At 41.5% G+C, this 14,924-nt stretch overlaps 1 protein-coding gene across 13 annotated transcripts in view; it reads right to left on the reverse strand.

Annotated features, from left to right (window-relative positions):
- Positions 1 to 14,924, reverse strand: part of ubap2l (ubiquitin associated protein 2-like) — a 50,958-nt gene that overhangs the window by 10,323 nt on the left and 25,711 nt on the right. For 5 of the 13 annotated variants that reach the window (XR_014533925.1, XM_083543228.1, XM_083543227.1 and 2 more), the window contains 12 exons: positions 10,658 to 10,833; positions 10,226 to 10,346; positions 9,957 to 9,996; positions 9,298 to 9,490; positions 9,151 to 9,217; positions 8,038 to 8,356; positions 7,873 to 7,961; positions 7,714 to 7,767; positions 7,218 to 7,299; positions 4,428 to 4,648; positions 4,217 to 4,322; positions 3,295 to 3,441 (listed from right to left, as the gene is read on the reverse strand). Coding sequence is in view for 9 of the 13 variants with exons in the window: in XM_083543228.1 (XP_083399354.1) it covers positions 3,295 to 3,441; positions 4,217 to 4,322; positions 4,428 to 4,648; positions 7,218 to 7,299; positions 7,714 to 7,767; positions 7,873 to 7,961; positions 8,038 to 8,356; positions 9,151 to 9,217; positions 9,298 to 9,490; positions 9,957 to 9,996; positions 10,226 to 10,346; positions 10,658 to 10,833 (1,615 nt within the window). In the remaining 4 variants the exon portion in view is untranslated. Of the gene's footprint in view, positions 1 to 998; positions 2,397 to 2,470; positions 3,442 to 4,216; positions 4,323 to 4,427; positions 4,649 to 7,217; positions 7,300 to 7,713; positions 7,768 to 7,872; positions 7,962 to 8,037; positions 8,357 to 9,150; positions 9,218 to 9,297; positions 9,491 to 9,956; positions 9,997 to 10,225; positions 10,347 to 10,657; positions 10,834 to 14,924 lie in introns of those variants that run through there. The other 8 variants (XR_014533927.1, XM_083543225.1, XM_083543232.1 and 5 more) reach the window with 4 other exon arrangements.

A 14,924-nucleotide genomic window follows, 5' to 3' on the forward strand; every position in this document is an offset into this window, starting at 1 on the left:
ACCAAGCTGTGAATATTAGAATACTTTTTGACAGTTTCGTTTTGCACTGAAACATTTTTACAAAAGCTGTTGGGATTAAAATGAGCCATTTCTTGTAATAAATAAATAAAAAAAAAAAAAAAAAAAATCTTAATTAGAAATAGATTTCAGCGGCACTTCAGGTCAATTTGTACACAAGCGACAAGACTTTTTTCAGAGACTGTGTATATATATGTGTGTGTGTGAGAGAGAGACCCAGCCCCTCTGTCAAATTTTAGAACCCATTGCCCCTTGAGTCAAAAAATTTGCCCATCCCTGACTTAGACATTACATAGCATACATTATAAAAACAAACAAAAATAAACCCACACTATAAAAAAATTATACCGTTAGGACACTGATTATATACAGTGAACAGATGTGTATATAAAAAAATATATAACTATACAGATGTCTATACGATGTACATATTCCATATTGTAAATGTATATAGACCACTTTCTCCACACACACGGTGCCTTACACATCTTACACTAATGATTTCATTATATATGTATATACTTAGTGTACTTCAACAGCTTCAACACTCACTGCCATAGCCTTTATATTTGCTGGACATATATTTATATATTTATCTGCACTTGACAGTTTGCGCAACTGGGGGGGAAAAAAGAATCTATATACACACATCTATCCATTTATCCTATTATTCTTCATTTCTACACTGCAGCACTTCACAGCATCTGCGAAACAAACATTTGTACCATTTTAATTCTAATGTAGGGCTGAAAGGATTCCTTGAGTAATATGCTTCGTTTAGTCCCTTTAACCACACATTGAACACAGTGTTCCCCCACGGACCATTATTACTGCACCACCTGATAAACTCCGGAGCCCTCTGGACAAGTAAACACTATTAAAACCTGTTTCCACCACGTTAAACAAAAAGTTTGCCCAATTCAACACAACACAGAAGACGCTGCAGAATGAAAACTGGAGTAACGAGAAGAAAACAGCAGTTTCCAATTGTATTTTTATTTAATTTCTATATTTGTATTTTATTGTAATATCACATTTAAATGCATTAAATAGGTTTTAGTTGTGCAGATATTCTTGTATGCAAATATAGCAATTAAAATGACTTTTTACTCTTTAATAAGGAAAAAGTCCTTCTTATTCATTTACTCTATTAATGCAATCTTGGTTCTAATACCCGATTACTAAAATAATCGATAGCTGCAGCCCTAATCGAACGGAACAAAAAGGTTCCTCAGCGAATTCGTACACTAGGTATAATCGCTTGTACCTTCAGTTAGATCAATAAAAATATTATTAAGTGTTTCATACACCCCACAATTCCAAGCTTCACACTTCCACGGAGATCAACCAAGTACAGCCGAAAGATTAGAAACCTGGCGGTGTGTAAATCACACGTTAAACTCAATCCCTGATTTTAGAATATGAGATTAGATTATATACAGAGCCAATGAAATGCAGTAAGCATCTAAACAGAAGTGCATAAGTGATCTATTTATAATAAATAACAGTAGATAAATAGGGTATATACAGGGATGAGGGTGAATAATATTTAAGTGCTTATTACTCATTACCTCATCTACACACGACTTCGAATTCAAGGTTTTGTGCATCATAGCAGCTGCTCCAGCTATTATAGAGCACAAAGACAAGTCAGCAAGTCAGACCCTCGTCTGCAAGCAAATTCAAACACTGTCAAATCCTTAGTGCCACTGACTCCAATTAGATCATCCAGCAAATATAATTCAATTACGTGGGAGGGGGAAAGCTGGAGGCAAGGCGAAGACTAAGGATGTGCGCTAAACATTCACTATACTGACAGAAGTATTGGGACACTTGACATTTCCAGGAATATGCGATTCTGTTACCACAAAAGTTGCTGGGAGAAAAGGGCCGTTTTTGAAATGCGGTGGCAAGAAATTTCCCCTTCGTTTGAACAAGGACACTGAAACCTGTTCCAACATGACAACGTCCTCCAATCTCCTGCTATAGATCTCTGAACCTCAACCCTACTGAACATGAACACTGACTGCCCACCCCAGGCCTCCTTACCCACATCAGATAACATCCTGTGTTGAGACATCCTGTGTCTCCCATCCTGTGTCTCAAATCTCCACATGCCTGCTACAAAGTTATGTGGAACATGTTCCCCGGAAAAAAGAAGGTTATTATACCACCAAATGGGCACTGAATGTGGAATACAATGCTCAAAAGCACATGATCTCATGCTCAGGTGTCCACAAATATAGTGTAGGTAGTAGTTCAAAGGATCGCAGTTGATCCACGAAATCCACAAAGCAGTCACGTGTTCACGTGAACGGGTCCCGCGTTTATTCAGTCAACAAAAATGGCTAGCGGAGAAGCAGAAGAACTTGAAAAGCCTCCCGGCATCATTCAAATCGCATTCTTTGCTCCTCCCCCCTTTTTTGCTGATCTGAAATATGAGCCGATCCGCAACTTAAAAACCGTAATGTGATCCGAACTGTGAGTTTGTGATCCGTCGCACCACTAATATGTTGAGAATAAAACGAGCGTTAAATACATCTTGTTACGTGCAATCACTGACTAAAGGTAGCAGCTTAGTTGCTTATTCAGACTAATACTAATAAAGGAACGCTACCCAAGTAAACCTTCACAAATGTTTTTAATTTGCACAGGATCTCTGCAGTGGTGTCAAAATCAAAAAGAGGGCCACAGGAGCCAAATCTGGCGAGTACTGTGGGTGCGCACGTGGTCAGAACAGCAGACGTGGCAACGCACGCTTCAGGTGTACACAGGAAGGCTTTTGGCACACTGACTTAGGAAGGTCTTGGGCTCCTTGTGACCGTTCGTGCAGCCGCGCGCTGTCATCTGTTGCTGCGTTACAAAACTACTCTAGAAACGTTTTGATACCACGTCGTATTTAAATGCAACATTGCATATGGAATTGTTTTTCCCAAATGAAGAAACCTGGTTCTTCACTGCAAATTCCAGGAAGACAAAATTCAGAAACAAGGGAAGGAAGAAAAAAAAAAATAAATAAAAAAAGAGCAGACTTTCTGTCTATATTAGCAACATAGAAAATATACTTCCTAAAAGTGATTAAGCGGAGGATGATAACTGACTGGTGAGGTTTTTGTATACTGTAAGCAATAACTCTGGTAATGTCGAGGTGGCATGCCATGGCTTTGAGTTTGCCCTGTGAGGTTAGTGCTAGTGATCAAACAAACGAAAACAGTAACAAGAAAGGAAGAGAGCCAGAGAAAAGAGAGAGGGCGTTAGATGTGCATGTGCACTCACCCACTCCGGGCGCGGTGACCGAGCTGGCCGGTTTGTTTTGAGCAGAAGCAGCAGCAGCGGCGGCGGCAGCGGCAGCCACAGCATTGCCATAGCCGCCCTTACAGAAATCCCCGCTCCCTGCTGAAGCCTGGCCCAAATCCTCATAGCCTGCAAACGGGCACACACAGCCACAGCCCCACAGCATTAGAAACACACACCAGGCAAGGCACGAAAAAGGAAGGCATGGGAAGAGGAAGAACGGGCAGGAAGAAAGGGAAGCAGCAAGCAGGGTTAGGAGCAAACAGGTTATATGTAGCAGTAGGTGTCAGGAAATGGAGGGACAGAGTAAAAAAAAAAACCCCAACAAAATGCAAGATGTTGAGACGTATTTACTAGTAAAAGAAAAAGAATAGAGCAGGACTTCGACAGTGGGCTTGAAGAAAAGCAATGCCTGGGTAAAATGTAGGCAAATTGGAGAGTGAAAGGCAGGAAGCATATGAATAAGCATGTGATGTCCCACCACCTATCTCGCCAGCAGGCCCATCCCTGACCTCACCAACCCAACATCACTGCTAGCAAGGTGCACCAAACCCTTGCAAAAAAAAAATAAATATGCACACCTGAAACGGTCAAGTCGAAAGTTGTATCAACCGATTTAGTCTGTTCATTCATTTTGAAAACGCACCGCAATAACACGAAGAAATTTAATAAAAAATGAACGCAAGCCATTTCCTTATCAAGAACACACAAAATTCCAGCGAGAATGGAGGGAATGCAAAAACCGGACTCTGCAGCAACTGCACAACACCTGAAGCACACTGTGGCCAGTTTCTCCAATCACACACTTGTTTAAAAAAAAAAAAAAAAGGCCACTTGAAGTGGATCTGCATATGGATTGAGATCACGTGGGTGAGGACACAGAAGTGCATGCGAAGGGTCTTACCAGTGCTGTATCCATGAGATCCATATCCACTGGCCTGTTGGAAAGCTGTGGCTGAAGCGTTGACGCCGACGTTCACGCCGTGCTGTTTGGAGGAAGTAGCTGCTACCTGAAAAAACATTGTTGTCGATTATAAAAACATGCGTTCGTTATTATGCATGTATGTTACTAAAGATATCTTCTGCAGGCTTTGCTGGGTCGAGTGCGAGCTCACCGGAAACATGGCAGGGCCATACTGGAAAGTGTTGGGCAAACCGGGAACGCCGGTGTAATAGGGCAGACTGGTGTAGCTGTAGCCAGGGGGCAAAGCTGGGTTTAGGAATGGCTGCTGCGTGGTGTGATGAGTTTGGGTCTGACTCTGCTGGGCCTGAGCCAGCGTGGTGGCCGGAGCAGGAGACGACGTGTCCCCACGAGCAAACTTAGTCAGATCACCAGCTACGGAGCGAAAGAGGACATGAAAAATGTTAATGAGGATGTAAGCAGTAATTTATTAAAGACACAAGGAGGTTCTTTCATCTTATTCATCTCAATATACGTGAATTTCCCTCAATGCCCATGAGAACTCTCGATTTTCACGTCTCAAAATGACATTTTTAAGAAGACTGATCTTATGTGCTACAATTGTGACGTGTTACTGAGACTTGCAATAGTGTAGAATTTTGACAAAAATATTGGACACATTTCCCCAATCTATCTACAATAACTAAATTTTGTCTCAAATTAACACACTTGTGCTCTTCTAGAGAGTTGGAGTATAAAATACTTTTATAAAAAATCTTATGCGCCTTTTTAATCCTACTGTATGACAGTTTTAGTGACATGTTAAAAGTAAAAAAAATAAGAACTACGGTTACCAGAATTTTTTTTTTTTTTACTATTCTGGAAGGGGAGAGGATGCCTGAGGAATGGAGAAGGAGTGTGCTGGTACCGATCTTTAAGCATAAGGGAGATGTGCAGACCTGCAGTAACTACAGGGGAATTAAGTTGATCAGTCACACCATGAAGTTATGGGAAAGAGTAGTGGAAGCCAGGCTGAGAGAAGAGGTGACCATCTGTGAGCAACAGTATGGTTTCATGCCGAGGAAGAGCACCACAGATGCCTTATTTGCTTTGAGAACGTTGATGGAGAAGTATAGAGAAGGACAGAAGGAGCTGCATTGTGTATTTGTGGATTTAGAGAAAGCGTACGACAGGGTGCCAAGAGAGGAGTTGTGGTATTGTATGAGGAAGTCAGGTGTGTCAGAGAAGTATGTGAGGGTGGTGCAGGACATGTATGAGGACAGTGTGATGGCAGTGAAGTGTGCAGTAGGTACGACAGACTGGTTCAGGGTGAAGGTTGGACTGCATCAAGGATCGGCCATGAGCCCTTTCCTGTTTGCAGTGGTGATGGACAGGTTGACGGACGAGGTCAGACAGGAGTCTCCCTGGACTATGATGTTTGCAGATGATATTGTGATTTGTGGTGAGAGTAGAGAGCAGGTGGAGAAGAGCCTGGAGAGGTGGAGATATGCGCTGGAGAGAAGGGGAATGAAAGTCAGTAGGAGTAAGACAGAGTACATGTGTGTGAATGAGAGGGAGGGCAGTGGAGTGATGCGGTTGCAGGGAGAAGAGGTGGAGAAGGTGGAGGAGTTCAGGTACCTGGGGTCAACAGTGCAAAGTAATGGAGAGTGTGTTAGGGAAGTAAAGAAAAGAGTGCAGGGTGGAGTGGGTGGAGAAGTGTGACAGGAGTGATTTGTGATAGAAGAGTATCTGCAAGAATGAAAGGGAAAGTTTATAGGACTGTGGTGAGACCTGCGATGTTGTATGGATTAGAGACAGTGGCATTGAGTAAAAAACAGGAGGTGGAGCTGGAGGTAGCAGAGCTGAAGATGTTGAGGTTTTCGTTGGGAGTGACGAGGATGGACAAGATTAGAAATGAGTTTATTAGAGGGACAGCACATGTAGGATGTTGTGGTGACAAGGTGAGGGAGGCGAGATTGAGATGGTTTGGACATGTGCAGAGAAGGGACATGAATTATATTGGTAGAAGAATGCTGAAGATGGAGCCACCAGGTAGGAGGAAAAGAGGAAGGCCAAGGAGGAGGTTCATGGATGTGGTGAGGGAAGACATGCAGGTAGTTGGTGTAAAAGAGGCAGATATAGAGGACAGGGTGGTATGGAGACGGATGATCCGCTGTGGCGACCCCTAATGGGAGCAGCCGAAAGAAGAAGAAGAAGATTTTGAGAAAAAAACATTTTTAATTGCGAGAATAAAAGTTGCAGCGCTACGAGATGAAAGCGGTAATATTTATACAAAAAAAAAATAAATTGGATGATTTGGTTAAATCCTACTAATGATTATGATTTAGCACTAAAGAAATACTTTGGTATTTGGAGCATCAGTACAGATTTATAATTAGTGAACAGACACTGCAGCTATTTATATAAAAAAAAGTGTGTCTGAAATATTCGAAGAGGAGAAGTTTCTCAAGAGAATACGGATGATCAAAGAAATCAACCCTTAAGGAGTTAAACCCCGACGTGCTTTACGTCTCAGACATCCCCAGTACTTCAACCGGGGTTCCAGTGCCCGGTGTCCTATGGATTCATATGATAAGCTTGTAATTTTGTCTTTACTCTCACACTGCAAAGAATGTATTATCGAAGAGAAAAAAAAAAAAAAAAAGACTTCCTTCTCGTAAAAAAAAATATTTTTATTACTACAATAGATTTTTTACTACTGACAGTTAACTTTTGGATCGTCTTGATTATTTAATAATTGTCTATTCTGTATGACCGAATGCCAACAATTATGGGTTTTTGAAAGACATTGTGTTTAACATTAAAGTTAAAGTTTTTTGGGACAGAGATGTTTGGCTTGGACTTGGCGTCTAGTAAATCATGTTTGATCCTTCATATGTACATGTATACACACAGTACATAATTCACATGTTGCAGTAGTCCCAAGTTATACATTTGGTGTCAAAGCATTGTGTGTTAATGTATATTGGTGAACGAGTCCCACCAGAATAAGGGTTGCTGGTCAAACCGCCATCTCTTCCTGTGAGTGCTGTTGTTGGGGTAGCAAATGGAATGCTGTAGTAATCCTACAAATAAAAGAGAAGACGACGACATATGAAGCTTAAAAAGTTACATCTATTCACCAAACCAACAATTATTTTGCTTTAGTTGCTTTGTAGCGATGTTTTGTCTGAGCAAAACCAAATCTAGAATATGAACACAGGAAACACTGATTTATGCTGTTTAAAGCCTCCCAGGTTTAACCGTCAGGTCACTGCCAGCCTGGTGATCTCCTGCAGATGCAGGCTTAAGCAGCATCTGCTGTTTGGCTGTAAAAAGAACCTAAAGCTTCCACTTGGTTACATACTCTACCCACTGTTGAAGCAGTATCTCATGCTGGCCGTCCACATGCCCAGAGAGACTCATTGCCTTTAAATGACTTTAGTCACTCATTGTTAAAAAAAAAGAATGCTTACTGAAAAGCACACGGTTGCACTTACCAGTGGTATTCGCGTCTGGAGCATCTGCAGATCATCGTAGCCATACACCTGGGGCTTGACCAGACAGAGGAATATTTATGTTACACTTTTAAATACAGATAAAACCGATAATCATTAATGAAGAAAGAAAATTTGGTTTGTTTAGTACAAAGTCCTCACCGGGTATGCGTGGAGCAGGCCAGGAGCCATGATATAAGGATTGGGCAGGAGAGGAGGCACTCCTGGAGGCAGATTCGGGGGCGCTTTCCCTTTTAAATTATAAGATGCAGGATTAGTATTTAAGATCGTTTATAGTGAGTTTACAAATTTCTGTTAAACCTTTACCTGAAGCAGCAGTGCTGCGAGATGAAGCTGCTGATGGCACAGCTGAAGCCGAGGCCGCTGCTGATGAAGCAGCAGCAATTTGGGGGACCATGGAGGCAACTCCACTGTTCAGCCCCATAGCCAGACTACTGACTGGCATTAGACTGGCTTGGGCAGAAGCAGCACTGACTGTGGAAGATGAGGGAGGAACAGGAACACTATGAGAGACAGGGGCTGAGGAGGAAGAAACTGTTAAGGGAGGGGGCATGGCAGAGGGGGCGACTGCAGAGACTGAGAAGGAAGACGAGTGCAGGCTTGAGTCTCCATCCATGTTCGGATGCTGTTGGGGAAGAGGACAAAAGTCAATACTCTGGGCCACTGTGAGCAGGAGAATAAATAAAAAGCAACTAAACTACTTAAATTGGATAGAAAAGTCCAGATGTAACAAAAAAAAAAAAAAAAAACCTTTCCATGTGTCTATATAAACTGGTACAGTGAGTTGGTCGACAGTTTTTCCAGGGTGCATTATACAGCACAAGAGCGACCTCTAGAGGCTAATCACTGACACCACGTGCTGTTGTGCTTTTTTTTAATGCATTTTTGATGCAAGTTTTGGAATGTAATTTTTTGCTTCATTTTAAATGGGTGTCTTATTTTTCACGATGTGCTAAAAACGGGACCAATTTTCATTTTTGTACTAAAACATTCTAACCAACTGCTCAGTTAAATAAATTCAGACCAAAGAAAATGACAAAGTTTCCAAAGTTTGGGATCATTTCAAACAAAAACACTTTAAATTATTTTGAAATAAAAAAAATTATTTATATATTTGTGCTTCGATGTAATATGGCAATTAAACATTCTCCGGTAAAATTTCAGCAAATGTTAATTTGTTTCCCTTTTAGAAAATTACTTGTTCATTTTAAGAGACCCGTTTTATATTCTCTTGTATATTCAGTCGCTCTATAATTAAAAAAAAATATTTCTTATCTGATTAAACGAGTAATCGATGGAATAATCCGACAACATTTGACAGCTGCACAATTAATAAAAATGTCAAAATAATACAAAAGATTACACAATTACACCAGAACCTTTACATCAGAAGTTCCGAAATAAAAACGGCCACCTTACCAATAAGCTTGTGCTGGAGGTGCGCACTGTGGAGGAAGCCATGCTGTTCTGTGGTGGGGAAAGGGCACTGAGCGATAAAGAGAAAAGTTTTTTTTTTTAATTCAGCCCTTGGCACATTCAATACAATACAAATGGTTTCACACTCACTTGTGTTGTGGAGGAGCAATCGTAATAGAGGAGGGGTCTTCGTGTCCCAGAGGGGCAAGCTGTGTCTGACTGGATGTTGTCAGGAGAGAGACGGGGCCTTGGGGCGGGTCTGATAGCGAGGCCATGTTGGACACAGTGGGAGGAACGTTCGAGTCAGATGCTGTCTTCACAGACACTGCAGAGCCGGCTGCAGCTGGCGGACAAATCAGGCGAGGGTTTAAAATACACAATCGGATGACATGCAGTCAGTTCCAGAACTATTGAGACCCTTGATTGCATTATCTGGCTTGAGCAAGAATGTAATCCCTTAAGATCTCCTCTAGCATACTTTAAAAAAAATTACCAAATGTTATGTGGCCCAGATCTACTCCAAAAATGGTGAATCGATTACAAATTGTAGGACACACTGGAACATGTTTACACCTTTACATTATGTACAGGTGATCGAAACATCTAATACCTAAAGAAGTTACAATATACCACCCTGATGATGATTTTCTTTAGCAGAAAGTAACAGTTTTATCTGATGTGAATTCATTAGTATTGATGATGCATGTTCTGTCCATACTGGTATAAAATGATGGCAATAAATATATATAATTTTAAATCCATTGATAACTTTCGTATTAAATGATATACAGAGCAGCAGAGGCGCTTACCTTCTAAAGACTGCGTTGTCGGTATTGAACTGAACCCATTCTGTACACGTGAACAAAATCACAAGCAGGGATATTAATTATTTAAAATAAATACCGATATACATTATACTTTATAGACAGGTCACTCATCTTTATCCACACACACGAAATGGCATCTGGTGTAAAAGCACATTATCTTAAACGTATATAGCAAAATGTTTATCCAGTTCTAAATTAAATATGGTAATCTTGAAAGTGTATACTGAATAGAGAATTAAGCAGGTTCTCACCTTGGGCTGCAAGTCTTTCTGTGGAGACGAGGAAACGGAGGGCGGGTAGCGCCTGGTCTGGCTCGCTCTCTGCTCATACAGGTCCATCTGAATGGCACTGGGCAGAGCAGGAGCCTGTTCACTAATACAGAATTGGAATTTAATTGTTAGGCAGGTCAAACTTTCAAACTATCTTTCAATCAACAAGCACATCATCCTTCTGCAGGTCATCCTACGGTCATACTAATCATCATCCTACTACCCTCTGATCCTCATGCTACCTTCTGAACATCATCCCACTACCTTCGGGGCCTATTCTGGCTCTGAATGGTTTTCCACAGCTACTGCACTTTATAGTCTTGCAGTAATTGTCATTCATCTCACAGTATACGTGTGCACTTAATGGAAACTAAACTAACACGAGAGGTGTATATAGTGGAGAGACAATAAAACCTGTTGGCACTGGTGTAGAGGCTGTTCTGAGTCGCACTGCCTGGTGTTGTGGTGGCTACCGCTGTGGTGTCGTACTCCGGCAGGACCGGCTCGGAGCCAAACTGTAACGCTCCAAACTGCAGGTTGAGTCCGGGTATGTCTGCTGAACCTGGCATCTCCACTGCTAATGCAGGGATCTATCAAACAAGGATGGAGAAAAAGGGGAAAAAAAAAAAAAACAGGTTACAGCCTAATTCCTAAAGGGATTTAATTATTTATTGTCCTCAAAAAAAATCTACAAACAAGATCCCATAAAGACAATGTAAAAGAAATGTTTAAAATAGGGCTGTAATAATTGCTCAATTGTCCCGACTAAACTTTGTACTGCTCTGAATAATTAACACTGAAGACGCTGCAGAATAAAAAATAAATAAAATGGAGGAAAACAGTGTGAAGAGAAGATTTGGTCCAAAGAAACGACAAAAAGTTTCCAAAGTTTGGGATCATTTCAAACCGAAACAAAGAAAATGCCATACATTGTGTTTACTTTTATTTTAAATGGATTTTCATATTTGCATTTATATAGAGTGCATTTTTAAAAGTCCTTCGGCAGTGGCAGTGTAGAGCAGCTGGTGGAGCATGTTTTTTAGACTGGCGATAAATACATACATTTAGTTCATGAAAAATTTCAAGCAGCTTTTCTGAAAACAAAAAGTCTCATCGTGATACTGGGCGAGATTCAATAAATAAATGAGTGAGAATGATAATGAGTTTCATTATCATTTTCACAGTCTGAGGTCCAGAGCGCTCTGGAGCAGGTATTCATAAAGGGTGTCTCTGTACATTGCTGCATTTATTTTGATCTTGACCAGTCTCTGTTCCTGCTGCTGAAAAACATCCCCACAGCATGATTTATGCCACCATGCCACCACCACCATGCTTCACTGTAGGGATGGTATTGGCAAGGTGATGGGTGGTGCCTGGTTTCCTCCAGACATGATGCTTGGCATTCAGGCCAAAAAGTCCAGGTGGGCTGTCAGGTGCCTTTTACAGAGGAGTGGCTTCCGTCTGGCCACTCGACCATACAGACCTGATTGAGTGCTGCAGTATAGTAGTAGTACATTATATTATTATATATATATATATATATTAGGGCTGGGAATCGATAAAAAAAATTTAACTAATTAATTGCACATTTTCTGTAATTAATTGCAATTAATTGTGTTTTCCCCCAAGCTTGTTATCAATATTTACATGTAGAATCACCTAATTAAATTAAACACAAAGTTTTTAATGACATAACATTTTAATGACATTTGAACCGTAAACAGACTCTCCACAGAACCACAAAGTAGCTGTGCGCATGCGCATCCAAAAAATGTTCAGCGCATGCCTCTGCAAAGTGGCGCTCTGTGGTCTGACTCACAGTAAGGGCAAACGAACGCAATCGCCACTCTTCATCTATGAAGTGCGCTGTGACACCCAAGTAGTTGTCATTGCTCACCGATGTCCAGTGATCTCCTGTGAGAGCGACATATTTTGCTTTCTCTAATATGTCCATCCTTCACGCCCTCTCGCTGTCATACAAACTGTGTATTCTCGACATAATCGTTCTTCTCGAGGGTAGATTGTAAGACGTGTCTCCCGATGCAATTTGCATGATTTCTCTCAGTCCCTCGTCTTCCACAGTGCTAACTGGGCGGCAGTTTCTAGCTATCCATTTAGCTAAAGCATCGGTTAATTTATCAGTTACAGGTTTGGTCAATGGCCTGCCACGATTACTGTAGCACTCTAGTAACGTGGATTGGCGAGGCGCTCCTGTAGCCTCGCTAGTTATGTTGCTAGCACCTGGGTGCTTTGCTTTTAAATGGTAGATTAAAGACAAATTGCTTCTATAATATTTGAATTCAGCTTTGCAAATCGTACACACCATCTTTGTTTAATCAAACAGGCCATCAGGCAACTTTTTAAATGTAAACATTCCTCCTAAAACTCCATCTTTGTTCATCTCCATCATGACAGGGTGACTGTTCGGCACATTCACAATAAGCAATAGGAAGTCATGGAAACGAGCAAAAAAAAAAAAAAAAAAGTGCTGCGTCAATTGCGTTATTTTTTTTTTACGCTTTAAACATCTCAAATTAATCGCAAAGATTAACGCGTTAATTCCCCCATCCCTAATATATATATATATATATATATATACACATACACATACAGTGAGGAAAATAAGTATTTGAACACCCTGCTATTTTGCAAGTTCTCCCACTTAGAAATCATGGAGGGGTCTGAAATTGTCGTCGTAGGTGCATGTTCACTGTAAGAGACAATCTAAAAAAAAAAATCCAGAAATCACAATATATGATTTTTTAACTATATTTGTATGATACAGCTGCAAATAAGTATTTGAACACCTGTGTATCAGCTAGAATTCTGACCCTCAAAGACCTGTTAGTCTGCCTTTAAAATGTCCACCTCCACTACATTTATTATCCTAAATTAGATGCACCTGTTTGAGGTCGTTGGCTGCATAAAGACACCTGTCCACCCCATACAATCGGTAAGAATCCAACTACTAACATGGCCAAGACCAAAGAGCTGTCCAAAGACACTAGAGACAAAATTGTACACCTCCACAAGGCTGGAAAGGGCTACGGGGAAATTGCCAAGCAGCTTGGTGAAAAAAAGGTCCACTGTTGGAGCAATCATTAGAAAATAGAAGACGCTAAACATGACTGTCAATCTACCTCGGACTGGGGCTCCATGCAAGATCTCACCTCGTGGGGTCTCAATGATCCTAAGGAAGGTGAGAAATCAGCCCAGAACTACACGGGAGGAGCTGGTCAATGACCTGAAAAGAGCTGGGACCACCGTTTCCAAGGTTACTGTTGGTAATACACTAAGACGTCATGGTTTGAAATCATGCATGGCACGGAAGGTTCCCCTGCTTAAACCAGCACATGTCCAGGCACATCTTAAGTTTGCCAATGACCATTTGGATGATCCAGAGGAGTCATGGGAGAAAGTCATGTGGTCAGATGAGACCAAAATAAAACTTTTGGGTCATAATTCCAATAAACGTGTTTGGAGGAAGAAGAATGATGAGTACCATCCCAAGAACACCATCCCTACTGTGAAGCATGGGGGTGGTAGCATCATGCTTTGGGGGTGTTTTTCTGCACATGGGACAGGGCGACTGCACCGTAAGGAGAGGATGACCGGGGCCATGTATTGCGAGATTTTGGGGAACAACCTCCTTCCCTCAGTTAGAGCATGAAGATGGGTCGAGGCTGGGTCTTCCAACATGACAATGACCCGAAGCACACAGCCAGGATAACCAAGGAGTGGCTCTGTAAGAAGCATATCAAGGTTCTGGCGTGGCCTAGCCAGTCTCCAGACCTAAACCCAATAGAGAATCTTTGGAGGGAGCTCAAACTCCGTGTTTCTCAGCGACAGGCCAGAAACCTGACTGATCTAGAGAAGATCTGTGTGGAGGAGTGGGCCAAAATCCCTCCTGCAGTGTGTGCAAACCTGGTGAAAAACTACAGGAAATGTTTGACCTCTGTAATTGCAAACAAAGGCTCCTGTACCAAATATTAACATTGACTTTCTCAGGTGTTCAAATACTTATTTGCAGCTGTATCATACAAATAAATAGTTATAAAAATCATATTGTGATTTCTGGATTTTTTTTTTAGATTATGTCTCTCACAGTGGACATGCACCTACAATGACAATTTCAGACCCCTCCATGATTTCTAAGTGGGAGAACTTGCAAAATAGCAGGGTGTTCAAATACTTATTTTCCTCACTGTGTGTGTGTGTGTGTGTGTGTGTGTGTGTGTGTGTGTGTGTGTGTGTGTGTGTGTATATATATATATATATATATATATATATATATACACACACACACACACACACACACACACAGTATAAGTCATGGTACAATAAAACCCTGTTGTACGAGCAACCTATAGTACGAGCAAACTCGCTCGCAAAATTTTACCCTGTTTCACGAGCAAATTTCGACGGCACGTGCAAACCCATGCTGCCGGTTCCCCGTTTTAGGCGGAGGGTCGCATCAGTTGCTTAGTTGATGACGTATCACTCGGTCACTCCAGTTGTTCAGTGCAGCAAAAACTTAACTGTGGCAGCGGGGGCGTGGCCGAGCGGCGGTTTGTGAATGGAGGGTGGGTCCGGGAGCAGACAGGCAGGGGATTGCCTCACCTGAAGTTAATGTGACCTAATGATTGTTCTCTCTTTTCCAGTGATCGGAGGGTGCATTTAA

The sequence above is a fragment of the Silurus aristotelis genome (assembly GCF_946808225.1).
Source record: "Silurus aristotelis genome assembly, chromosome: 6".
Lineage (NCBI taxonomy): Eukaryota > Metazoa > Chordata > Actinopteri > Siluriformes > Siluridae > Silurus > Silurus aristotelis.